The sequence below is a fragment of the Curcuma longa genome, unplaced genomic scaffold (genome assembly GCF_044706935.1).
Source record: "Curcuma longa cultivar G26 ecotype Majalengka, Jawa Barat unplaced genomic scaffold, ITB_CL_G26_1.1 contig_18617, whole genome shotgun sequence".
Taxonomy (NCBI): Eukaryota; Viridiplantae; Streptophyta; class Magnoliopsida; order Zingiberales; family Zingiberaceae; genus Curcuma; species Curcuma longa.
The window spans coordinates 1-27,571 of record NW_027430858.1 but is presented as its reverse complement, the minus strand read 5'-3'; the positions used below and the strand labels follow the sequence as shown (position 1 = coordinate 27,571).

At 39.1% G+C, this 27,571-nt stretch overlaps 1 protein-coding gene across 1 annotated transcript; it reads right to left on the bottom strand.

The window, feature by feature from the left end:
- Positions 1-51: 51 nt before the first annotated feature.
- On the bottom strand, positions 52-25,413 carry LOC141816883 (membrane-associated progesterone-binding protein 4; the record flags this gene model as incomplete). Its single annotated transcript, XM_074704605.1, is given in 5 exon segments — positions 52-366; positions 1,604-1,778; positions 3,928-3,974; positions 9,074-9,117; positions 25,376-25,413. Coding segments are annotated over 5 exon segments (472 nt in total), but the record flags the coding sequence as incomplete, so codon positions are not given.
- Between the last annotated feature and the right edge of the window lie 2,158 nt (positions 25,414-27,571).

Genomic DNA, 27,571 nt, shown 5'->3' with positions numbered 1-27,571 from the left:
AATATATAAAGCAGCGCGCTAATATGATAGTCCAAAACTTCAAAAGAGATCTTTTGGGAGAAGTCGATGCTTAATCTGTGAGAAAACATTATAGTTTCCTTTCCTCTTTTTCTATAGGTTCAGAATATCTGATTAAAAATGACAAGTAATGTACACAACCACAAAACCTTCTTAAAGCATCTGCAGTAAAGTAATAAACTAAACCGAGCAAGACTGGGACAAATAATCACAGTCCTTGTATACCTCCAGACCTGGTCGTCCAAGCTCCTCTTCTTTAAAGCACGCGCAACGTTGGCTGATCTTTCCGGTAAGGGCGATGTCCCCAGGTCTCTTTACTAGTCTTGGATAACCACTATCACACCAAACCTAAAAGAAGCAAGTTGCAAATAAATTAGCAAAGGAAAATAGAATCTACCAAAGCTTCGCAAATGTTATTTTCACAAAAAAATATATGTAAATAAAAATACCAATTCTAAGAGCCGCGTTAGTGAATTGCAATGAATAATCTGAAGGATAATACAAAGAACTACACCAGTCAATACAACAAAAATTATTGCCATGTTTTCTCTTAGCTGGATGGCTGAGTAACATCTTGTATCCTCAGAAGAAGTGGGAAACAAGCCTAAACGACAAAGTGGCTTCTTTTTAAAAAATAATTGGGATTGATCAATGCTGCAGTTTTTTTTGTAAATAACACTAAGTATCTTGAAACAAAAACACATCAATTACAGGACTCACTTGTTAATGTCAGTATACCGACAAATTAGATCAAATTTAAGAAACAGAAGAAAATAATTTTTCTTATCTAGATGGCTGGTCGGCTTCCAAAGGAGCGGGTAACCAACTAAATGGCAAGATGTATTTCATGCACAAAACTTAGTGGGAGATCTTTTATGGATATCAAGAAAGCAGGAAGATTGGGAGTTGTACAGGATTTTTTTTCTTAAAAAAAGTTATATTTTGGAACAATTTGAGACATAGGATCTGTTATCGCATTTGAGAACAATTTTAATCAATTAAAATAAGGGAAACCAATTCGAAGTAGCTTGATTTGATGTCAATTAGATAAATTACAGAAAATAAAAATACCTAAAGAAACTTGTATCAGAGAATTAACAAACAATTTTGATAGCGCCATTGGACTTTAGTTATCACCCTACACATATCTCTAGATATTAGAAAAAGATCTTTCTGTAGAAAATAACATTAGCTGAGATCTAATTTGTTTAGTGGCCCAAAGCTATGAGACTAAATCTTCATAGAACTCTAAAATGGCATGGAATATCTCCAGTGTGTTAAAAGGAATTAAGTGTGGTGATAAACATTTCAAACTGAAAGAAATTTTACCCAAACAATATATGGGCAAGAATTTAACAAACTAGTCTTATTGAAATTGGATATCTGAAACGATATGAATGTATCAACGTATTTATTTAATGACAATACTCAAGCTTCATTGAAACTAGTTTTATAATGAAAGCTGGAAAACCATTGCACATACATTTAACAAAAAATGACACGTAGAATTATACACTTCGGATCAGGTTAAAAAGAAGTTTTGCTGAAGCACTGAGATAAACACGAGTAGCAATGAAGCTCATACCTTGCCTCCCTCTTGTTGACTCCATTTGGAGTTGCAACTTGGTATCTTATCTTCCTCAATCTTCTGCTTCTCTAAAAGCTGAGCCCCACGCTTAGCCTTTGACTCAACACCTTTCAGATATTTTGTAGCTTTCCCCTGGTTGTCATAATACCGGCCAACTAAATGACCAGTGGATCTGTCAAATGCAGATTAAGACAGAATATCAAAGTGGAATATTCCACTTGTTCTGGTATAAGAGTCGATGAGTAATGAAAATTATAAAATGGGTAAATGCAGTAATTTGGAAACAAGTAGGAGACTATTTAAGTGATGATGATGAATTCTTTTGCAAAAAATATGATTTGTTAAAAAGTTGAATGAATGAAAATAATTGATCAGACCAAAGTTGAATGAATGAAAATAATTGATCAGACCAAGAAAATTCAACTATAAGTAATTTTCAAAGTGAGGTGCAAATATCATGGGGTGTTGCTAGTTTAGATTGATCATTGAGCTTATCTTGTGGATATCTTGATCAAGTGGGGTTCAACTCTACCTTCTGTGAACGTTGAACCAAATTCAATTTTTATGCAAGATCCAGGGAGGAGCAGTGTTGCTAATATAGCCCTGTCTTTTAGGGTTTACCATAGCTTTATAATAACCCTTCTCTATTTTTTAATCCACTACAAGGGTCAAACTTGATCACAAAATCAAGACTAGGTTTGGATCATGCAATGTCATGGTTAGTTCACCAATAAGGTTGGCAAGTTGAGCGATGGGACACGAGGCAGTGATTATGGAGGTAGCTCAAGAAGAGGGAGGTGAAAGGCTAAGGTGCACTGACAATTGAAGGAGTCGGGTGAGGGTTGAAGGAGGTGCATAGTCAAGTAGGCAAAGTAGGTGAGAGGGCGCAACAATGGAATGGTGCAGGCGGCAGAATCTTGTAAGCCCACTGGATAGGCTACTATCGCATAAGCCCACAAGGTGTCAGTCAGTAGAGGATAGGAGTGTGACTAACAAGATCTTTAGGAGGGAAGCATTCACAAGAAGAGGGCAACATGGATAAGAAGATCGCATAACACTCAATCATGAGGTGAAAAAAGTTGGGCTCAATGGGAGGGTCAACAGCTACGCATAGAGGAAGAGACAACAAAAAAAAACAATCAATGCAAGCAGTGAGAAGAGATAGTAGAGGTGGATAACAATTGACAAATGGCATTGATGTGGTAAAGGGTTACAATGTGGGTGATGAAGTAGACAGAGAAGCACACACAATTATGGAGGAAAATGTTGTTTTGTGGAGGAAGGTGCGACGGATCAAACTAGAATACCATAAAGGGTAATGCATCATTTGAGATGCCTGAGAAAGGTGATGGATCGAGACTACTCAAGAGGTCTAGTCAAAAGAGAGAAGGTGAAGGCATTGTTGGACTAATAATAAGTAGTGGAGGAAACACATTAGATGAGTTCAAGAACAAAGACCAAGAGAACATTGAAATAATCAAATATCAAATCAGAAATTTAGTTCTGCTACCAAATTAATGGAGCACAAACACTAGCAAAGTTTTCACAAAAGCAAAATCCAGAAACAAAACTTCTAACCAAAAGTTAGTTTACAAGGAGGGATTATAAGCCCTTTTTATAGAAGATTGAAAGAATGGCTTGATTAATTCTCATAAAAATAAGGTCTAATTTCCCCTGATAAATATAATAAATTTTTTAAACTTGCAGCTTTCAAAAGTTCAAAACATGGATTTACAATTAACCCGAACCTAGATTCTAAATTCATTCGCTACAGTAGGATCCCATTATCATCCTGCGAAATATGAATTATCCCTGAGCTAATAGTTTTTTTATTGGTATTTCTCCCTGGCATAATAGTTGTGCACCTTGAGATTCACGAAACTACATAAAACTCTTCAGATCAAAGTGCCACTATGGTACCCATACAACTTCACCAGGCTCCTAGCAACACATGGTGATCTTACACCAAGAATGTTATTCCTCTGATTGCCAACGTAGCACTAAGGTGAGATGACGCTTAACTTTCCATGATAGTCTAACCCATACCTGCAGTAGTCTAAAGGCTTTGTTATTTTGATCTATTTTGTTGTGCCAGTATCCATTTAGAATCATTCTTATCACCCCTATTATCTAGTATTTATTCTCTACAACTTGTACTACCTTGTATTTCCCCTAAAAATGATATGTTACTAGATGTTAGTTTTCCCTGTTTTGCCTAATAGAATAAATAGATGAAAATGAATATTTCAATAAAAATAAACATCAGAAGAAATTAATAAATATTAGACAATATCAAAAATATAGAACATAGAGCATCTTACATGTATCTTTCCATGTAAAACTTTCTCCAGTCAACAACACTCTTCACCTACATCAAAATGATGAGAACAATTTATACAAATTAGATTGATTTCCATTGAGGTAAAATTTAAATAAAAAACACAGAATAACAGAATATGGAAACCTAATAACTATAGGAGCGAAAAACATGGGATAACCCCTTAGCAACATATTTGAGCAATACATGTAGAGTACAAAGGAAAGGGATGGATTCAAGAAAACCCAAAAGATTCAGCATGAAAAGGTTAAAGAAAAAGTAACTTAATTTACAGTTAAAAGTAATTTAGTTGGTTTATCTAGTAAGATAAGCCTTGGTTGTTGTTATTGTTGTTGTATTGTCCATGAAATTGGAGACAACAATACAATTTGAATCATTATATTTAAAACATAGAGTCTTGCACTATGCCTATCATTTTTATTTTTCTTCGTTAAAACAAAGAACAATTAGCCTATTAAGCATTCTTGGTCTGAATGTCTGACTTCAAAACATGTATAACAACAATCAAGTCTTATCCCAATATGTGGGGTTGGCTATATAAATTCTTCTACGCCACTGGACTCTATCTTTTATATATAATTATTTATATTTAAATAAATTTTATCTTATTTATTGTTGCTAATCAAGTCTTTTTTGATCTTCCTCTTCCTCGTTTGATATGTACATTTGTTATAATTTTACATCGCCTAATTGAAACATTTATTGGTTGTCTAAGTATCTGTCTATGCCATCTTAAACGTGTCTCTCGGAGTTTTTCCTCAATAAGTGCAACTCCGACTTTCTCTATAATATTTTCATTTCTTATCATGTCCATCCTTATAAGTCCGCACATCCACCTTAACATTCTCATCTCTGCAACTCTCATCTTCTGCTCATGTGCTCGAGTCATAGCCCAACATTCAGCTTCATACAACATAGCAGGTCTAATTGTCGTTTTATAAAACTTTCTTTTAAGTCTTAGAGGTATTTTACGATCACAAAGAACACCAGACTCTCTTCTCCATTTCAACCATCCCGTTTGTATTCCATGTAAGGCATCTCTCTCAATCTCTCCATCTTTTTACAAAAATGATCTTAAATATTTAAAACTCCCAGTTACAGACAACTCGTCATCTCATGTCTTGACAATTATCTCATTATGTCTAATATTGTTAAACTTAAATTTCATATATTTTTTCTTACTTTATTAAGCCTAAAACCTTTCACTTTTAACATTTCCTGCCACGATTCAAGTTTAACATTTACTCCTTCGTGTATCATCTATCAAAATAATATCATCTGCAAACAACATGCACCGTGGTACTGTATCTTGAATGTGTCCAGTGAGTTCATCCATAATTAGTGTAAAAAGATAGGGACTTAGAGTTGACTCTTAATGTAACCATATCTTTATGGGAAATGTTTCAATTAATCCGTCTAAAATTTTCACTCTTGTCAGTACATCCTCATACACCTTAATTAGTTCAATATACACTATATTAACTCCTCTCTTTTCTAGAATTCTCCATATAATTTCCCTTGAGACTCTATCATAATATTTTTTCTAGGTTGACATGTGTAAAGTCTTGCTTCTGTTTCCAATACTTTTCAATTAATTGTCTAAGAAGAAGTATAACTTCTATTGTTGATCTTCCATGCATAAATCCAAATTAATTTTCAATCACCATGGTCTCCTTAGTCTTTTTTCTATTACTCTTTCTCAAATTTCATGATATGACTCATTAGTTTAATACCCCTATAGTTTGCATATTTTTGTACATCTCATTTATTCTTATATAAGGGAACTAGAGTACTTACCTTTCACTGATCAAATATTTTTTTAATTTTCAATATCATGTTAAATAACTTTATAAGTCATTCAATATTTTGTTTCATAAGACACTTCCATACCTTTTCGAATATATCCAAATGATTTTCCATTTTGCATCCCATTTAAAGCTTGCTCTACTTTTGAAGTTTGAAATCTACGATAAAAATTTAAATTTCTATACTCATGTGACCTACCTAAATTACCTAAGTTAAGTTGGTCGACTAAACATTCATTAAAAAGTCAATAAAAATACCTCTTCCATCGCTTTGAAATCTTTAAAATTTCTATACTCATATGACCTACCTAAATTACCTAAGTTAAGTTGGTCAACTAAACATTCATTTAATAAAAATACTAGTATTTCCAGATATTATATTTCTATTATATTTATCTTTAATACATCTTATTTAGATAAGATCTCTTGCCTTCCTCTCTCTCGCTTTAGCTATTTTGTAAATCTCTTTCTCCTTTTGTATCCAATTTTTGATATAAGCATTCAAAAATTTTATTCTTAGCTTCATTCACTACTTTTTTGGCCTCTATCTTGACTAATATATATTTTTTTAAGTTTTTCTTGTCTTACAAGTATATAATTCATTGATCGTTTGTCCTTCACTTTCTCTTATACTTTTTCATTCCACCACCAAGATTCTTTACTTGGTGATACACATCCCTTTGACTCATCGAGTACACTCTTAGCTATTATTTTCAACTTTGATATCATATTATCCCATATCGTCGTATATTTCTCCTAGTACTTGTACTCCTACCCTCACTTTAAATATGTTCTACTTCTCATCCTTTAACTTCCACCACTTAATTCTAGGAATTATGTAAATTTTCTTTCTATTGATATTATGCTTGAGGCGTATATCCAACACTACTATCCTATGTTGCGTAGTTAAATTTTCTTCAGGAATGACCTTACAATCTTTACAAATCTTTCTATTATTCTTTCTAACCATAAACAAGTTAATTTGTGATTTATTATTTTCACTTTTGAACATGACTAAATATTCTTTTCTTTCCTTAAAAAACATATTAGATAGTATAAGGTCATATGCTATCATAAAATCCAATATAGTTTTCTTCTTCATTTCTTGTTCCAAACTCATAACCTCATGCATCCTATCATATTTCTCATTTTTCACTCCTACATGCTCATTTAGATCTCCTATTAAAATCATTTCGGTTGGTCGAATATTTTGTAATACCTTATCTAGGTCGTCCCAAAATCTAATTTGATATGTTCATCTAATACCACTTAAGGTGCATATATGTTAATTACATTAATAGTTTTTTTCGTCACCACTATCTTGAGACTTATAATCATATCCCCTTTCCAACTACTCCATTTTTTATTTTATTCCTTCCTACATACCATAATTTAAAACTTGAATTCTCTATCATTTTTGTTTCTCTCCTACCCATTTTATCTCTTGTACACACAATTTTAATTTTTCTCTTAATCATTGTATCTACTACCTTCATTGTTTTACAAATGAGCGTCCCTAGATTCCATGTTTCAAATTTTAGACTTTTCTTATAATATTTATTCTTATTTAACCTATATAACTCTTACATATTTAACACTACACCCAAATTATCATGGAGATGCAGTGGTCCTTGCCAAGACGTTATAGTCGAATCCTACAACGCGTTCCTCCGGGGAACATCCTGGCATTAGCACAATAATTTGATAGATCGATTCATTGAACATTTGCCTAAAGTCCACCTTGGCTGACAATCTAACCTATAACCCTCCCCCTTTTTCAACCGAGCTTGGGACCTGCTTTAGCGGGTTTCCAACTTCAAAACATGTGGAAAATAAAAAAGATTTCAGAAACTAGTAAGCACTTGTACTTTATACTTTCAGTAGGAATAAGAGGAATAGAGGAAGCAAACAAATTGGAAAATTAAATAAATCTAGTTGGTTAATGCAGGAGCTTGTAGAAAACCATAGAAATGAACTCTTCCGCGAACTTTGAAATTTGTTTCCTTATATAGTTTTTTTCATCAAAGATCTTTTACTCTAAATCCTTTGCATTTTCATGGCTCTCTTGTTTAGTTTGTTTACTGCTTACTTAATTCTATTAAAAGTTATTTTACTTCAACGCTTGTATGTTTTTACTAATTCCTTGAGAAAATTTTCAAGAACAGAGCCTGTGTTTTTCTTTTCTGCAGTTCGAGCAACATCATAGCTGATTATTCTCTTGCTACATATTTATTAACAAACATGGAATGCAACCAAGAAAAGGCATTCAGATAGTCCCTAGATTTAAACTGGCAAAGTTCACATAGAAGTGCAGGATGCAATATTTCAGTTATACAACTCTCACACAAACAGAATTTTCTATCACCAGTAGTCAATGAAAACAAGAAATGTGTTTGGAGCAAGAAACTATAGGAAATAAGTGAAGAAAAGATAGTTCAAAGCAAGGTTTAAAATATCGAGCCGTGCCGGAGTTTCGGTCCTGGACCGGAACGATACAGTTTCGGTACCGTATCGTACCGTGCCGGTATAGTTTCGGTATTTTTAAAATATAAAATATATTAATTAAAATAAAAAATTTAATCTAAATATTTAAAAATAAAAAATAAAATTTTTTTGATAATTTTATAGGTTTTAATAGGGCCTATTTAAATTATCCCGAATTATAACTTTGAACTATAGCTAGGAGTTGATTATTAAAATCTAATTAATACCTAAGTTAAAAAAAAAAAAAAAAGAAAAACATCGCGGTCGCGCGATCGGTGCACGCGCGCGGACGCCGTTGCGCGGAGTGTCGCGGGGCCCCGGCGGCATCGCCGGCTCCGGGCGGCGCCTCCGGCGGCGTCGCCGAGGCCTCGCGACGCCTCAGGAGCGTCGCTGAGGCTGCGCGACGCAGCCGGAGGTTCCGCCCGGGGCCGACGACGCCGCCGGAGGCGCCGCCCGGCCGGAATTCATGTGCCGGCGCTGTGCCGGTGCCGGTGCCGCGGCGGAACGAGATTTTTCGTGCGTCTCGCGCGAGACGGCACGAAATTTCAAACCTTGGTTCAAAGTGCATAACACATTATGCAGTCTTCATGCAAACATAGGCTCACGATCATAGCCCTGTTCTGATGTAACTGATCAAACTTTAAATGAAAAAAATAACTATGTATATATGTTTGTCACCAGTTCAAAGAAAGTATATTCACTACTACCAGTTTTTTATTACTTGATACACATGAAATGCCAATGAGATAATCTCCTGTTTCTTCTCTACAATGCGTAAAAACATAGAGGATTGCAATTCCCATTCTATTATTCTTGCTGAAGACATTCTACTATTCTTACCTCCATAGTAGAGAGACCATTCAATGAATCTGTTAATCCATCACCTATAAATGCCACCACATGGATTAACACTTATCAGCTAAAATATAGAGCTTTTTTAAATGACTGAATTTTTTCTAGAATAGGAAATTACTAAAAAGTCTATTAAAATAAAATTCAGTCTAGGATAAAATACTGATAATTTTGTTCCTTTATGAAACCTAGCAGAAAAATTCATTAAAATTTATGGTATATAAATTCTAATTCAAGAAAACATAACGATAATAAAAAGATTTCAAGAATCACTCAACAAATACTAGAATTTGAGGTGCATCACATTTATTATGAGATAATTATTACATATATTTACTCATGATGAATCTCAAACACTAGAAGTACTACTTTGAGACTAAAACCACCAACTCAATACCTTTAACTACTTCCCTTGAAGATAAAGCATAAATATTATCTATGTTGAGCTTGTTACATATCCAGAGAACCTATTATAAGCAAAATATAAGCTATACACACCAAGAAAATGAGAAACATAATACTCAAATTGAGGCAAAATGAAAATTAGTTATTGAAGCATGCAGTAAAAAATCACTTTTAATTAGTGAAGTTCTAGAAATTGTTAATGCTTGACAGAGCACAAAGACAGTCAAGTTGCAAGTGGAGGCTAGTAGTCCGGGTACTTACATCCACTTGACGTGCAATCATTGCTAGACTGGCAATTCATGTGCAGAGGTTAGTAGTAGTAATGTTCAGATCTGCATGAGGTGTGATGGTTGTTCCTCCAATCACGAGCAGTGGTTGGTAGTGGCAATGCTTGCATCCGGCATGATTATTGGCAAATTATCGATTGGGAGTAGAGGTTAATAATTAAGGTGTTCGTGTACACTTGAGGTCCTCACAGTGATTGAAGGGAGGCATTTGAGTCAAGAATAGATGCTGGCAGTGCTCTTCTCCACTAGGTTCCGATATTGTTTGGGCCATACATGACCCAATTGGTTGCGTAACTGAAATTGCCCCCCCCCCCCCCCCCAAAAAAAAAAAAAAAGTGATTCGTCAGATGAAAGATGTCCATCATGGAAGAAATCACGAGTTAGGGGGCGCTTGGTATACATTCGGTAATGGGAATGGTAATGATTTTGATTGAGGGGTTAATGGCAATGGGAATGATTACCGAATTTTTGGTGCTTGGTATAGATACTGGAATGGCGACTGGATTTAACTCCAGTCGACTGGATTTAACTAATCGACCGCGTGCTGATTAAATGTCGCGAATGTTTTTCTCAGAAAGCCGTGTAATCGATCAAGGAATCGATTACACTTATCCATACTCGATCAAGCAATCGATTACAAGTAGACTAGGAGAAATGAGGAGAAAGGAAGAAGAAGAGGAGGAGGAAGAAAAGGGGAAGGGGGTGGAGGAGCTCGGCCGGCAGAGAAAAGAAGAAGAGGAGGAAGATGGGGGGGAGCTTAGATGAACGGGGGAGAAGAAAAGGGGGGCGGCTGGCTCGCGGGTGGGGAAGAAGAAAGGAAGAATCGCGGCGGGGAAGAAATCGCAGGGAAAAAAACTGTACCGCGATGGGAATGGGTTTAGCGATAACCGGGGAAGGAGTAGGTTATGAAATCAGGGATATCAAATCCTTATTTTGATTTCCATTCCCGTCTACCAAGCATTAAGAATGGGAATGAAATAGATTTCATTCCCATTCCCCTCTCCTAAACCCGCCTATCAAGCGCCTCCTTAGTGTTTTGTGCATCGAAGGAAGTCAATTGATCAATGCTATTGCTGGATGTCACATGAGACCGCATGGATAAGGATGATAAGTACAGGAGAGCTGGACAGTGCTCCTAATAACTCTCTGTTTGCATGAGGTGAATCAGTGATGAATCAGAAGATTCACAAAGATGATAAAGTGATATGTGAAATGGTAGATTTTCACAGAAGCAGTGATGGATAACTCTTTGGAAATCCTTAACTTTAGAAAGGGGGTTTTGTTACCATGTAGAACTTTGGGATAGAAAATTATTATATTGCATTTATCATGAGATAACAATTATATATAGAGATATAGACTCACAATAACCCTCTAAACTTAGAAGTACTAATGTAAGACTACCATTACATTGATAACCCAATACCTTTTAAAAGATTCTTCTTATGAATAACCATCACAAAAGTACAACACCTGAACGAGATGGTCAATCTATATGAGCTATATGCGACCACTCAAATAAAACTAGAGTCACCAGCAATTCCCACACCCTAGAAAAATATAAAGGATTACTTTGTTTATTGTTCTTCATCACAAGAATACCTCTTGATACTGCCAAGAAAACGTGGCAACTTCAATTCAAAGGAACAACAGGGTTAGCTTGGGAGTATGGAATCTGGGGGCCAGTTACCCTCCTTGGATATTAGCTCATTCTATTTAAAGTATTTTCTTTTCCTTGTCCCTAGAATGAGGATCCAATCCCTACTCCGTCAAAAGCAGGTACCACGCTCATGGTATGATCTTATCTGTTGAGAAAATCCTATCTCAACCAGGTCGGCAACGGAGACAAATCCTCTTGGGGATATGGTATGATAGTTTCTTATCTTGCTCGACTTGGGATTGGCTTGCACAAAGGCAAAGTTGGGCCTATTCTACGTGCTTGTACCGAATAGTGGGTCATCTCCTAATTGGCTCAAGGTAGCCAAGAAATTCAAGCTCAGAACCTCAGAGGCCGAGATCTTCTAGTCCAAGACCTTTATGGCGGGCTGAGATCCTTAGCTCGAAGACCTCTGGGGCCAAGACCTTAAGGTCCGAGACCCTTGAAGTCGAGAACCCCAAGGTCGAGACCTCTATGGTTGGTCGAGACCTCTAACAACACTTGGCTCATGCTGGCCAGGTTCTCCAAATGACAACCCTTGGTCTAGGCAACATCTGATCTCCCTCTCAAGAGCACTTGGGTGAATACCTTACTTTTACTTGTCTGTGTCCTCCTATTGTGGCACTTGCGCCACACTCTTGGGATCACTAGTCCCCCCCCCCCCCCCCCCCCCCCTTTTAGTCAAGTCGACGAGTGACAATCGAGCACAACTCGAGTCAAGACCAATCTGAGCAGGAGTTTAGGAAGAATCGCCCTTTTCTTCCTGTCCAAAGATCACGTCGCCATTACTACTAAATCTACCGCCGATCTAGCCTGTCACCGCAGTCTCATGAAATAACTAAAAAATCACGTGCAGGTTGGAAATCATGCACGATTAGTTATCAAGGTGCATGCGCTCTTAACCCTAATTATTGTTTCTCAGGATCATCACCTATTGAGAGACTATCTTCTTTCTTTCAAAGATATAAGATAGGGTCGACGACCCCTAGCTCGTGTTTTCCTTCTTGCTTCTCACTTTTCCTACTCATTGTTGCCACCTCCATCGCTTGTAAGTTCTCCTCCACTTCTTTTATCGTTATAATACTGCTTTTGTCATGCATCCAGTGAAGGTACGAGATGAGGGTGTTAAGGAAGGTCCTAGTGATGGTGAGTCTTCCTCTTCCTACGAGGTAACCGGACTAAGTCTATTGAGATCCAAACCTCGGCTCTCCAATTAGACTACGAAATTCCTAATGGTTTTCAAGTCATTGGGTTCCGCCCTACTAGTAGACCTCACCTTCCCACTATCACATTTTTTTCATAGATAGATGCTAAGACGGATTCGTTTTCACATTTCCCAACTCTTTCAGGAGGTGTCGGCTTACTTTGGGATACCACTGGCTCCTAACTTTTCCGTCTTTTGTGTGTAGTAGTAATTGTGTTCCATCACTTCCATCTTCTTCTCACTTTTTTCATTTCCCATTATTTCTTCTATCCTCGTTGGGGTGAAGATAACGTCTTCATTTTCGCCAAGCACTCGAGTACCCAATTCAGGGGAGGGTATCCAACTTCCCATAAGTATTCGAAAGAGTTTTACTTCGTTCTCCCTCTCATTCCCTTGACTTCCCGATTACCTGGCAGACCTTCCTTCTCTTCCTGATTACCTAGCCTTTGACCAAGTCGGGCCCTCCAAGGTCACCATTACGATGTCACCTCTCTAATAGATGAAGAGACATTGTTCTACTTCGAGCTAAGTCTGATAGAGACTGATCGACTACTGCTTCTAGGTATCAATCTCGGCACTTGGCCCTTCATCTTTTTTTTTTAGCATTTTATCCTGATCTTCTCCTCTTGCCCCTATATTGTTCTTCCCTTTTCTATTTCTCACTCTTTCTCTTTTTGATAGTCGAAAAGATGTTGAAGTCTTTTGCAATGAAGAATATGAAGTGGTTGGCTCAGTCTTCTAGATCGACCCGAGAACCAACGGCTCTTACTAACTCCCCATCGGTTACTCTAGTGCCCCAAGATATCTCGCCTTCTAAGTCGGAGGACGCCCCATTACGACAGAAGGGCTCCGCTCGGAGCACATGCCACCTTCAGGTTCTAGCTCTTCTCCTAGCCAAGTTGCCTCCCAGGGATCCCCCACCTATATTGGGGCTCTGCCGTCACTCGTCGAGCACATGCCACCTTCAAGTTCTCCTAGCTCAACTCCCAAAGAGAATCCCACGCTCATGTCGGCTCCTTCAACTACAACTCCCTCAGCCCCGCGTCGAAGCCCTCAACTAGCTAGCCTCACTACTGAGGAGCAAGCTTTCGTCCAACAGATACCTTTGCATGTTCTTCTGGAAGATACAATGGCTCGACTTGTAAAAGTAACTTTCTATGCCTTATGTCTTCGCTTAGTTTTTGTTTTTCCTTACATTTGGTTTTTCCGCAAGTATGACACAAGGAATTAGTGTCCCAAGTGCCTCGCTTACTTGAAGCTCACTGAGGGAGTCTTGCACGAGAAGCCAAGCAGAGTACTTGAGCCGACTGTTCGGTGGGGGAGGTCCGCGAGGCTTGATCAGAGGTGGAGCACTTACCTGAGGAGCTCTCCCAACTAAAGTTGGCCTTAGAGTCTACGGAAGTTACCCAATATGTGACAAAGCAATCAACCATTGAGGAACAAGCTTGCCTCTTAGCCAAGGTGGACTGCTCTACACCGAAATGGCTACGTATCAAGCTTATCAAGCTGGGGAAGAGGACAGGTGGGCGGAACGGAAGTTGACTTTTATGGCTTCCCAAGAAATCAATGACATACTTGGAACTCGTGCAACCCTATTCTTCAAGCAAGGCTTGGGGTGCAGTGGAATAATTCCGAGCACAAAGCTATCCTCCTATCGATGCTTTGAATGACTTCCTAGACCCCTACAAGGTGCTAGACAACATCCCCCGAGAGCTCTTTGACTCGCAACCATCTTCCCCTCCTACTTAACATTGTAATATATGACTAACCGTTAGAACTTATGTTGTAGTGCTAAACTTTATTGTTCCACAATATCATCTGAATGCTAAGTTTGCCCGCTTTTACTTCTATTTGTTTGTCTCTCTTTTGTTTTTTCTTATTTGGTTAGTCGTAAACTGCCTTAAGTTCTTTGCTGAGTAAGAAAGGCTTAAAGTGGAGGCTTCTCTCAAATCTAAGTCTAAGACTTGTCTTTGATCGGGATAGGAGAAGCTGAGTCAATCCCTTATCTCGAAGGAAGAGATATATACTTGACCGGAGACCAAGTGTAGGCCTGGGTGAGGAGAGCCGACTTGACCCCTTATCCAAAAGGGAGAGATGCATACTCGACCTGAGACCTAGCCTAGGTCTGGGTGAGGAAGGCCGAGTCAATCCCTTATCCAAAAGGGACAGATGTATACTCGACTCGAGATCTAGCCTAAGTTTAGGCGAGGAAGGCCGAGTTGATCCCTTATCCAAAAGGATCCGCTTTTCGCGTGCGGAAACCCCGAAAGCCGCCACCGGATCCGTGCGAAAAATTATAAAATGCGCAAAACACGTTTCTACCTAGATCTACTCTAGATCTACAAAGAAGGAAGAGCTATACCTTTGTCGCGTGCCCTTCGCGTATCCCGCTTGCTCCGTTCCTCGCCGGATCTCAAGGTAGTAAACTAACTACCTCTCTATGGTATCCACACAAGCAAATAGGTGGAGAAAACCTTCTCTAGAGTGTGCTAGCACTCTTGGACAGTAGGTTTTCGTGCAAGGAGAGGAGGAGAAGAGGAAGAACAAGCAAGAGGAAGAAGAGGGAGTAAAGAGCACTTAACACCCTCTTGGAAATGCTTCTCCACTTGCATGTAGTGGCCGGCCACTTAAGAGGGCTTTTTATAGCTTTCATGGAATACCAAGGGTCATCACATGAGTTGGCATATTATGAGGTGTCAATGATGAAGTGGAGAACCACCATTGGCCACAAAAGCCTAGTCATCCAATGAGGTGGCAACAAAGACAAGTCACCATGACTCTTCACCTCCCTTTTTCCACATCATTAATTCAAGTCAACATGCTTGATGATGTGGATCATTATTGACCACCTCTTGGCCGGCCCCATGCCATGTCACCATGACATGGCATTTGGTCAAGTCAAACTTGACTTTAGTCAAGTCAAACTTTGACTTTCTTCTTCCTCTTGATTAAGTCCAACTTAACCACTATCTCTTCCATGGTTGATCAAATCCAACCATTGATTCTAGTCAATTTAAATTTAATGAATCTATATTCATTAATTTAAATTGATTTAATGAATCAAATCTTAATTAGACTCATTCAACACTTGAATTAAACTTGAGTCCAACTCAACTAGTCTAACTTGGGTTACTCTTAACCCAATTTGGTTCATCTCATGAAACCAATCCTCTTGGTCCATCATATGGACCTAATCTCCATCTAATTGCCCTTAGTGTGTGACCCTATAGGTTCTTGTAACGTTGGCAATGCCCTAAACTCATTTAGGTGCATAAGTAGTGAGCGGTATCTAGCAACACATCACTACTACCCAAGTTACAAGAATGTTGAGATCCAACATCACCTTGTGACTACTAATTGTGACTCTCACAATATATGATAATGTCCTTCTATCCTTGACATCTAGAATGATCAAGCGAGGCATAGACCGTGTCATCCTCAAATCATTCTATATCTTGAACTCCAAGTAGACTCACTCTAATCAAACGAGCTCAACATCTCATGTTGACTCATTTGGGCATGGCCATGCACTTAGTGGTCTCACTCTATCAAGAATGAAGATGTCACTCCCGTCATATAGGAGGGATAGATCCCATCTACATCACTCACATCCCTCCGCATAATTCGTTACATACCCAGTAATCGCCTTTATAGTCCACCCAGTTACGGGTGACGTTTGACGAAGCCAAAGTATGCAATTCCTTATGTAGGGAACCATGGTGACTTCAGGTCCAAGGACTAATAGTCATACTAATAGTCACATGAGAAAGTATATGACACTCATATAACGATCCATGATACTTTCTCATGGCGGGTCATTCGATATACATTCTCCAATGCATACCCATGTGTCAACTTGATATCTCATATCCATGACTTGTGAGATCAAGTCATCATGTTGACCTACATGCTAGTCTCTATGCATTAACATTGTCCTTGAATGCTAATACTTGACTAGGAATAGTTTAGTGTAGTGTTCTCTATATCATCTCACTATCGATTCAACCAATCGATTGACATAGATATGAACCTACTACACAAGGACGCTATTATACTTAGTTTATTTGGCACTAATACAAGTAAGTATAATAACCACAAAATAATGCCTTTATAAATAGAAATATGATACAATGAGTCCATACAACAATCATCAAATGATTGGCTCTAGGGCTCTCACTAACAAACCTGGCCTAGGTCTGGGCAAGGAAGGCCGAGTCGATCCCTTCTCCAAAAAGGAGAGATGTATGCTCGACCCGAGACCTGACCTAAGTCAGGGCGAGGAAGGTTGATCCGATCCTTTATCTAGAAGGGAGAGATGTATACTCGACCCGAGACCTAGTCTCAATCTGAGTGAGAAAGGCCAAATTGATCACTTCTCCGGAGGGTAGAAATGTATACTCGACTCGAGACATGTATACTCAACCCGAGACGTGGCCTAGGTCCGGGCGAGGAAGGCCGAGTCGATCCCTTATTCTGAAGGGAAAGATGTATAGTCGACCCAAGACATGACCTAGTTTTGGGCTAGGAAGGGCATATGCAGAGTACTAGGTAGGTTACATCATTCTCATTTCTTTATTAATAATTATTATTATGAAGGAAAAGGGTTATACTAAGGACCAAACTAGACTACTTACTGTTACATCATTCTCATTTCTTTATTAATAATTATTATTATGAAGGAAAAGAGTTATACTAAGGACCAAACTAGACTACTTACTCTTTATACTCTACTGACAGTAGAAAAAAGAGGGAAAAAGAATAGAAAAGTAGACTCTGTTAGTGGCAAACAAAAATGATGCTTACTCATTGTTAGAATATTTAGAAATTGTTAGAATATTTAGGAATAAATATTCTGTTAGGGATAAATATTCTGTTAAGTATAAATATTCTGTTTTTCTTTTTTAGAATAATTCTCCTAGAATAGGTCCCTATATTCATGTATAAATAGGGGCTTATATCTTGTAATAGAATAAGAGAAATCCATTGTATTATTATTTTACATGGTATCAGAGCCAAGGCTAGGTTTAGGGTTATCCGCCCAAACCAATCCTCTTCCTTCTCTCTCTCTGTCTGTTCGCCACGCGTTTTTCTCGCGTGTGCTCGTGTTTAGGTTTGGGTTTTCCTCCCTCCTTAGGTTTAGGGTTATCCGCCCAAACCAATCCTCTTCCTTCTCTCTCTCTTCACCACGCATTTTCCTCGCGTGCGTTTCTGTTTGCAGTCTTTTCTCGTCGCGTGTTTTCCTCGTCGCGACGCAGCAATCGCAGCGGCTTCATTCTCTCTCTGTTTGCCACGCATTTTCCTCGCGTGTGTTTCTGTTCGTCGTCTTTCCTCGTCGCGCGTTTTCCTCGTCGCGACGCAGCAATCACAAGCGGCTTCCTTCTCTCTCTGTTCGTCACGCATTTTCCTCGCGTGCATTTCTGTTTGCCGTCTTTCCTCGTCGCGCGTTTTCCTCGTCGCGACACAACAATCGCAACAGCTTCCTCGTTGCGCGTCTTCCTCGACGCGACGAGCAGCACGTCTCCTCCGCTGCCTTCCTCGTCGCGCGTTTTTCTCATCGCGACGCAGCAATCACAGCGACTTCCTCGTCGCGCGTCTTCCTCGACGCGACGAGCAACACGTCTTCCTCGCGACACCATTCTTCCCGTGGTCGTGCGCTCCTGTTTCTTCCTCGCGACGCCACTCTTCCCGTGGTCGCGTGCTCCTGTTTCTTCCTCGCGACGCCACTCTTCCCGTGGTCGCGCGCTTCTGAGCAGCATGTCTTCATCACGCGGCTAGGGTCTCGACGCAAGGATCGCGTCGTCTTCTTGTGCTCGTCGGCGTCTCCTCTCTTCTCAACAGAAGCAGCAACATCAACCGCTTCTCTTATCCACTGCCCTCTTTCAGTAACGGCAGCAAGCTAGCAAGTTCTAGCTCTCCGAATATCAAGCTCATGTCAAATCAGGGGGAGTCTCTTTCAGATCCTGAACGATACAGGCGATTAGTAGGGAGACTAAGCTACCTTACTGTTACTCGTCCGGATATCTCATTTACAATAAGTGTAGTAAGTCAACTTTCCATACAAGGAATATTGGGATGCTGTAACAAGCATTATCCGATATATCAGAGGTGCTCCAGGAAAGGGTCTTTTGTATGAAGATAAAGGACATTCTCGAATTGACTACATATGTAACAAGCTGGGTACATATGATTTATATCCTCCAGCTTGAGGGGGAGTGTTAGAATATTTATGAATAAATATTCTGTTAGGGATAAATATTCTGTTAAGTATAAATATTCTGTTTTTCTTTTTTAGAATAATTCTCCTAGAATAGGTCCCTATATTCATGTATAAATAGGGGCTTATATCTTGTAATAGAATAAGAGAAATCCATTGTATTATTATTTTACACTCATAATAGGGTTGTAGTTGAAAAGCGTTATAGGGTCTCGACAGGTCCCTACCCCGATTATCTTGCAAATAGTAAGCGCCTACACTAAGCCTGTGGATAACCCAATATGGCCCTTCCCACTTGGGATCTAACTTTCCCATTTCCCCTGCTAACTTAGCTTTCTTTAGGACCCAATCTCCTACTTGAAATGATCAAGGAACAACACATTAATTATAGACTTGGCAGACTCTACGTTTATAGACTTCTAACCGGACCACGACTATATCCCTCTCCTCTTCTACTAAGTCCAAATCGAGGGCCCGTCATTTGACATTACTACCACTAGACGCTTACTCCTGTTTATTTCCATTCCAATCTCAACCGGAACTACTACTTCATTGTCGTACACCAGGCCGAATAGAGTTTCTCTAGTGACCGCTTTGGGAGTCATCCAGTCAGACCATAATATGTAGTGTAGCTCTTCCTCCCAACTCCCCTTCAATGGTCCATCTTGGTTTGAAGCCCCCTAACAATTTTTAGTTGACCACCTCTACCTATCTATTATCTGGGATCGACCAACGAAATGAACACTTACCGATCTCAATTCTCAGCACCATTCATGGATCTTTTTCCTTTGAAATTGCTTTCCATTATCCGACACCAATCTTCTTGATTCTATGAATCGACAAATGATACTTTTCCATAAAAATTTCATTACTGCTTCTTCTATAATCCATGCCAATGGTTATACTTCCACCCATTTTGAGAAATATTCCACTGGTACCAGCAAGAATCGCTTCTAAGAGGGTCCTAGGGGGAAGGGCTCTACTATGTCTATTCCTCATTAATCGAATGGGCACGAGTTATCACTCCTTTCATAAACTCTGCCAATGGTGTTGACAAATTCCGATGCTTCTAGTAGCTAGAACACTCAATCATCAGCTGAGTTGCATCCTTTTCCAAAGTCAGACAATAATATCCGACTAGCAATACCTTCCGAGCTAGAGCCCAATTCCCAGCATGGCTTCCATGACATCCCTCATGAAGTTCCTTCAATACGTATTTAGCCTTGTTTGTTCCGAGGCAATGTAAAAGAGGTCAGGCGAAGGCTCTTTCATATAGAATTCCATTCAGCAAGAAGTGAACTTGTCTTGGGTCCTCTTGGCTTGAGTACTATAGGTCGGGAGTCGCCCTTGCTATAAAAAGAGCAATATGTCTAATATCTAGTCGGTCAAATCCAATATGAGTTCTTCTGGTGGTAGTGATGGGTTATCCTCTTGTGCTATTAGCTAAACCTGGACTATTGTCTCTACACTCGTCCAATTGGTGAGGCTACTCACCATCTTTGTCAATTCGTCAGTTTTGTTATTTTCTTCTCAAGGAATTTGCTTGAGAAGGATCTCCTTGAACTCTCCCTTTGCCCTTTCGCAATCCTCGACATTTTCTCAATCGTTCACTTCACACATCATGCATGTTGTTCATCTATCGTGTCACTAATTGAGAGTTTGAATGCACCACTATCGGGTAGCTCCCACATTTTTGGTGACTTTCAATCCAATTAGTAACGCCTCATATTCTGTCTTGTTTTTAGAAACTTTGAAATTAAATTGCACAACTAGTTTGACCTCATCTCCTTACGGTGACACCATGAGAACTCCGACTCCACTCCCCTCAAAGGTCGATGATCCGTCCACGAATATATGTCATAGGCTCTCTTCTTCCGAAGAAGACATCTCGGTAAGGAATTCCGCAAGTGTCTGAGCTTTTATAGCAGTGCGCAGCTAGTATTAAATATCGTATTCGTGGAACTCGATGATCCACTTGATGAGTCTTCCGGATGCCTTTGGTCGAGTGAGGATTTTGCTCATAGAGCTATTAGTTAAGACTGTGATAGGTTGCGACAAAAAATAAGAGCGCAATCGTCGTGCTGTGAGAGTTAGCATCAGCTTCTCCAAGTCACCGAATCTACATTCTACCCCCTTAAGGAGATGGCTGATATAATATACGAGATTTTGTGAACCCTCTTGGCAGAGCAGAACTAAGCTAATTGCTTTTTCGGAGGCAGCCAACTATACCCATAACCTTTTGTCAGGGCTCGGTTTGGCTAAAATGGGTAATACGACTAGGTACTTTTTCAGATCTTGGAAGGCCTGCTCACACCGATCATCCCAGCTAAAACAGTAACCTTCCTGGGATTTTGAAGAAAGGCAGGCTTCAATCCGCTGGGTGAGAGATGAATCTTGTCAAGGTTGTTATCTAGCCTGTTAATCTTTGTACTCCCAGACGTTCTAAAGAGACTACATCTACCTTAAGGCTTGGATTTTCTTCAAGTTTACTTCGATTTCCTCTTTCCTTTGCCACATACCCTAAGAACTTTCCACTCTTGATCCCGAAAGTACATTTGATTGGGGTTAACTTTAGACGAAATTTTCGTATTATAGCGAAGTCTCTTCCAAGTCCTAAATTAAGTAGTTAGCTTGGGTCGATTTCACCAGGATGTCATCCACATACACCTCAATATTTTAGTCGATCTACTGACTAAACACCTTATTTATTAACCTTTGATAGGTCGCTGAAAGACATTACAATATAGAAAAAAGTTCCCTCAAAGACGATAAAGCTAACCTTGTCTTGGTATACTCGAGCCAAAGGTATCTGGTGGTATCTCTGGTAGGCGTCCAGCATGTAGATGAATTCGTGGCTCAAAATTGAGTGCACCAGTTGGTCTATACAAGGGAGTGAGTTGCATTCCTTGGGACAGACTTTGTTAAAATCCCGAAAGTCAACACACACTTTCCATTTTTCATTCGCCTTCGGTACGAGTACAACATTAGAAAACCACATCGGGAATTGTACCTCTGGGATATGCCCCGCCCTTAACAATTTCTCCACCTTAGCTTTAATCAATTTATCCTTCTCAAGTTCGAAATGCCTCCATTTTTGTTTGACCGGTCTAACCTCAGAGAGCACATTAAAACGATGTTCCATGATATGCAGGGATATCCCAATAGGCTCCTGAGCTTCTCAAGCAAACACATCTCGATTCCAAGTGAAGCAAGCAATCAGGCTTAGCTTAAGGTCTTCCAAAAGGCCTGGCGCCACAGTAGTGACCTTGTTAAGGCATCCGAGGACTATCTGTACATGTTCTCATTCCTCTTTTGCCAATACACAGCCAAGGCTCTGAGTCCTACAGCAAATGCACTTCCGAGCCTCAGCGACGCTGAGGCGTCGCGATCTTCCGCGCAACGGCGTCCGCGCGCGTACCGATCGCGCGACCGCGATGTTTTTCTTTTTTTTTTTTTAACTTAGGTATTAATTAGATTTTAATAATCAACTCCTGTATTATAATTCGGGATAATTTAAATAGGCCCTATTAAAACCTATAAAATTATCAAAAAAATTTTATTTTTTATTTTTAAATATTTAGATTAAATTTTTTATTTTAATTAATATATTTTATATTTTAAAAATACCGAAACTATACCGGCACGGTACGATACGGTACCGAAACTGTTTTTAGCTAACACCTCCTAGTTCATCAACGAGATATAGGTTGATCTCTGCATACCTCTCCTACCCGACTGCGGACTAGAAACTTTATTTTCTAATGATATGGTCAGGCCATGGCTTGAAAGGCATTGAGGGTCATCTTTCCGAGTATGGCATTGTATGCGGAAGGAACTTCCACCATAGTAAATGGAGTTGTTCGTGTTCATCGAAGAGGCTCCTCTCCCATGGAAAGGGACAAATGGATCTAACCCATGGGCCTAACTTTGTGCCCCACAAAGCCAAAAAGGGATGTCGCTATTGGCCGGAGCTCCCGAGGTCTAGTTGCATTCAATCGAAAGCTTCCTTGAAAAGGATATTTATGGAGCTTCTCGAATCCACGAATATCCGTGCTACATCATAATCAGCAATCGTGGCTCGGACTACAAGCACATTGTTGTGGGGCAATAAAATACCTTCCATATCTTGTGGGTTGAATCCTAGGATAAGCATCTCCATTGGCTCCCATCAAGTGTTAACTCCTAAGCATTCCATTCGATGACTATACGCCCTTTGTGATCTATTCGAATCTCCATTATTAGCTCCTCTCGAAATGATATTTGTGACTCCCCAACTAGGAAGGTTGTTTTGGTGCCCAACCTTCTCCCAATAGGATGGGTCGTCTCTTCGTGTTTGGGACTTTTCTTTGCTTCGACTAGCAAGTTGATCATCGGAGCCTTTAGGCCTTGCCTCTTGGCGAATAGCTTCCCTACGAATCATGAGTAGTTGAATACGTGGATTATTCCAAACTGCCAGCCTAATTTCTTTGTTTAGTTAGTAACACCCCTGTGTAGTATGCCTATACTCCTGATGATACGAATAGAAAAGCCAAGAAGGGGCGCAGCGCATGTCCCTACTATGGGTTGCAGGTTTTCACAGCTTGTGATCCTTTAAAATTTACATGGCTCTTTCCTTGGACACTTTCAAAGCGTACCACACGAAGTGTCTGGACTGTTCTCCCCGGGTGGATGGTCGACCTTTTTGGTTCGGCTTGTCACTCATCTAAACTGCATCAATTCACTCATTCCTCCTCACTTCCGGAGATTATTCCATGTTGATATACTTCTCACGCCAAGAGGTCATCGTAGTCGGTTGGGGGGTTTCTTTATCAAGATCCCTGATTCAGGGATCTAAAGATATCTCCGTCACGCAACCCTTAGGAGAAGGCATTGATAAGAATGCCCACTGTAGCAGAGAAACCTCCAAGACGGCTTGCATGAAATACCGGATATACTCCCTCAAAGTCTGCTGGTCTTGCTGCTTTAGGCTAAACAGGCTAGGTGGGTCTTTTAATACCTTTTGCTACTAGCAAAATGCTAACGGAAGGTGGGACTAAAGTCTTCAAAGGAACGAATGACTCCCGACTTCAACTGATTGAGCCATCTTTGAGTCAACTCTGCTAGGGTAGTCAGAAAGACGTGACACTTAACTCCATCTGTGTCTTGATGGAGGGCGGTGTTTTCAAACCAGCACAGATGGTCCTACGAATCTGTGGAACCATCATACTGTCCTATTTGCAAAGGCCGAAAATTTCTCAACAATTCGTTAACCAATACGTCTACCGAGAATGGGATATCTTTGTGTGTGTTGAGTTTGCCTTTCCCAAATGCTAGATCGGCTATTTTGCCTCCTCCTGAGTGTCCAATCACTCCAACGGAGTTTGAATCATGTGGTTGTTATCCTTTCCTTCCACGCCCTAGCTCCTATACCTCTACAGGTGCTAGGGCTTGTTGGTAATGTCTTCTCAAGACCTCTACTATCATCGAGACTATACGGCCTAGCTACTCCACCATCAGCGAAAGCGCAACTGCCTTAGGGGCGACAGGAAGGTGTCGCTCGCTAGATGAAATTTTTATATCTTCATATTTACTTCGATTCTCCATCTCAACATCTCAGTCCCTTATTCCCACAGACGACGTCAATTGATGCTACCAAGAAGACATGGCAACTTCAATTCGAAGTAACAGCAAGGTTAGGTTGGGAGTACAGATCCGAGGGGCCAGTTACCCTCCTTAGATATTAGCCCATTCTATTTAAAGTATTTTCTTTGCCTTATCCCTAGGAGGATCCAATCTCCCATCTGTCAAAAGCGGGTACCACACCCATGGTATGATCTTATCCCTCAAGAAAATCCTATCCTGACACCATCAACAGCAGAGACATTCTCTTGGGGATATGGTACGGCAATTTCTTACGCAACTCGACTTGGGATTAGCTTGCACAAAGGCAGAGTTGGGCCTATTCTACATACTTGTACCGAATAGTGGACCATCTCCCGATCGGCTTATTCAGGGTAGTCGAGTCCTTCAAGCTCAAGACCTCGAAGGTTGAGATCTTCGAGTTTAGGACCTTTATTGTCAGCTAAGATCCTCAACTCCGAGGCCTAGGGCCAAGACCTTTAGGACTAAGACCCTTGGAGCCAAGACCCCAAAAGTCAGGACCTTTGTGGTTGGCCAAGATCTTCGGATCTGAGACCTCTAACAACACTTGGCTCATGCGGACCAAGTTCGCAAAGCTCGAGTCTAGCCAACATCTAATCTCCCTCTTAGGAGCACTCAGGTGAGCACCTTACTTATCCATGTCCTCTTGTCGTGGTGCTTGCGCCACGCTTTCGGGATCACCTCTTTTATACAAGTATAATTAGGCCTTAGGAAATATAAAGTTAAATGTATATGAAGCAATTCTTACACCCTAAAAATAAGAAAGGTTTACTTATTTCTTGTATCATTACAAGAGTTGCACACCACTTATTTCCTATTCAAGATATATAGAGGGGAGAAAAAATGAGAGGAACATAAAAGTGTGTTGCAAGTGAAATTTTACCTGTAAAATTTCCAGATACAAAGGCTCGTGATGCATCTCTGATATCAATTCAAAAGGTTCATTTAGCATCAAATGATAACACAACAAATAATATCACAAAATTGGAACATAAAGTAGTAGTAGTGGTAGTAGTAGTCATAAACTATGACAGATCCAACAGTAAAATTAGATGCCTAAATGCAACCAACAGTATAATCATCCATACTTAATATTGTTTACTCCATCCTAGTGGCATATTCCCAGGCATAAAAATTGAGAGAACTTTTCTTCTTTATAGTGTTTGGCAGTCATAAAGTACTTGATTTTCATGCAAGTAACATGTATTAGATATCCTCAAAATGATACTATATCTATCTCAAAATTAGCAACATATAGCCATGATTAAATATCTTAATAATAGAGAAATTTAAAATAAAAAATAATTATAAAAAAATTGTGAGCATTGAGTAGATCACAAAGCTTTTACTAGACTAAATATTGTGCAAGATTCAATTTGCAAATTTGCAAATATTTAATCCCTTGGGTTTTTGTGACTTAACCCAATATATTTAACTTGATGTCTTTAAAGGGCCTCTCAAGTAGCATCGAGAAGGGGTATTGGCAAGCTATTCTTCTCTTAAACTTCGTTTAATATGCTCTCTTTGACATCAACAGGTTGGTCATATAGTCCATGCAACTGACTATGATAGACTTGTAAATTTATTAAGAGTTAGTTATTAAAATTGTGATTATAAATGATTACTTATAATATTATTATTGAGTTGATTATTCAAACTGATACCAAGTCTATCAACCTCTCAAGGTCGTGCCCACATAGGCAACTCTAGGTTAGTATCATTGGTTACTTGAGTTTTTTTTCTGAGCTAGCACATAAGAGTAGGGTTGTAAACAAGCCAAGCCGAGACAAGCTTGTTTGTTAAGGTAGCCAAGCTAAGCCAAACCAAGCATAACATGAACCAAGCTTTTGAAATGATTGTTCAAGCTTCGCTTGGTTTCTTTTTTATGAGCTTGAGCTTGGTTCAAGCTTGGCTTAAGCTTGGCTCGTTTAAATGTTATCGAACTCTCAATTCAAGATTGTTTGATTGTTTGAAATTTTTACATTTTAAGCTTGTTTGATTAGTTATTGAGCTTGATAATATAAATTTATTTGTTCATTTTGAAACTTTATTTATTTAACATGATAATAGTTTTATTGATCAACATGGTTCACAAATATTGTTCACGAACAGTGTTCACAAATGTTAGCGAGCTGAACACATATATGTTCAAGCTTATTTGTTTAATTTAACGAGTTGTTCAGGCTTATTTTTTTAGTTAATCTTGTGTGTATTGAACGAATATAAACAAGTTCTTACCAAGCCAAACACCAAGCTTGTTCACGAATGTTCAGTTCATTTGCAACCCTACATAAGAGGCAGAAATAGTGTCATAAAACCATAAGTTCCATATGTTGGGCAGGTCAAATTTTATGATTAAGTTAAACTAGGTATTATTGTTCTAACTCTATCATTTTATCATTGTATATCTACTTTGAGTTTATTTAGTATATAATCGATAGTGAAGGATATATGGTAATGTGAGTCCGTGGGGAAAATGATTTATAGATTTTTAACTATAAGGTTCTGTACCAGGATTATTTTATTTTGACAAATTTCAATAAAGGTTAAAAAATTCAAATTAGTTCCCTAATCTCCTCATGCGAACATTCTAACATTATGAATATGTTCGCTTTCTCATGTATAAATAATGTGATCTTTGTACTTAGATATATGATAGCACAGATTAATGCAAATATTTATGGTAATTTCACAAAACATGTCTAACCATTTTGCAACAATAACATTGTTGCTTGATCCTGCTTAATCCACATTCCTATTTCACATTGTGTGGCATGAGCAACACATGGAAATTTCCTAAGTGATAATCATATCAACCTACATTAGTATTTGTGTATTCTATTACTACCATGAAATTTGCAGAGGCAGGCAATTCTCTTACATTAGGTAAATTAAATAGTGACTTTGCAAGTACTAGGGATTTACGAGGACTTAGATGCTTTCATGTAAGTTAACCTACTACTATGCTGCTTAGCTAAGCTCCTCTTTGTTTGCGAAAGACATTTTCCTATCCATATTATTTAGTAGGAAATAATTTTATAAAAATGTACTTCCCAACTACATATCTTTCCAAATTTTG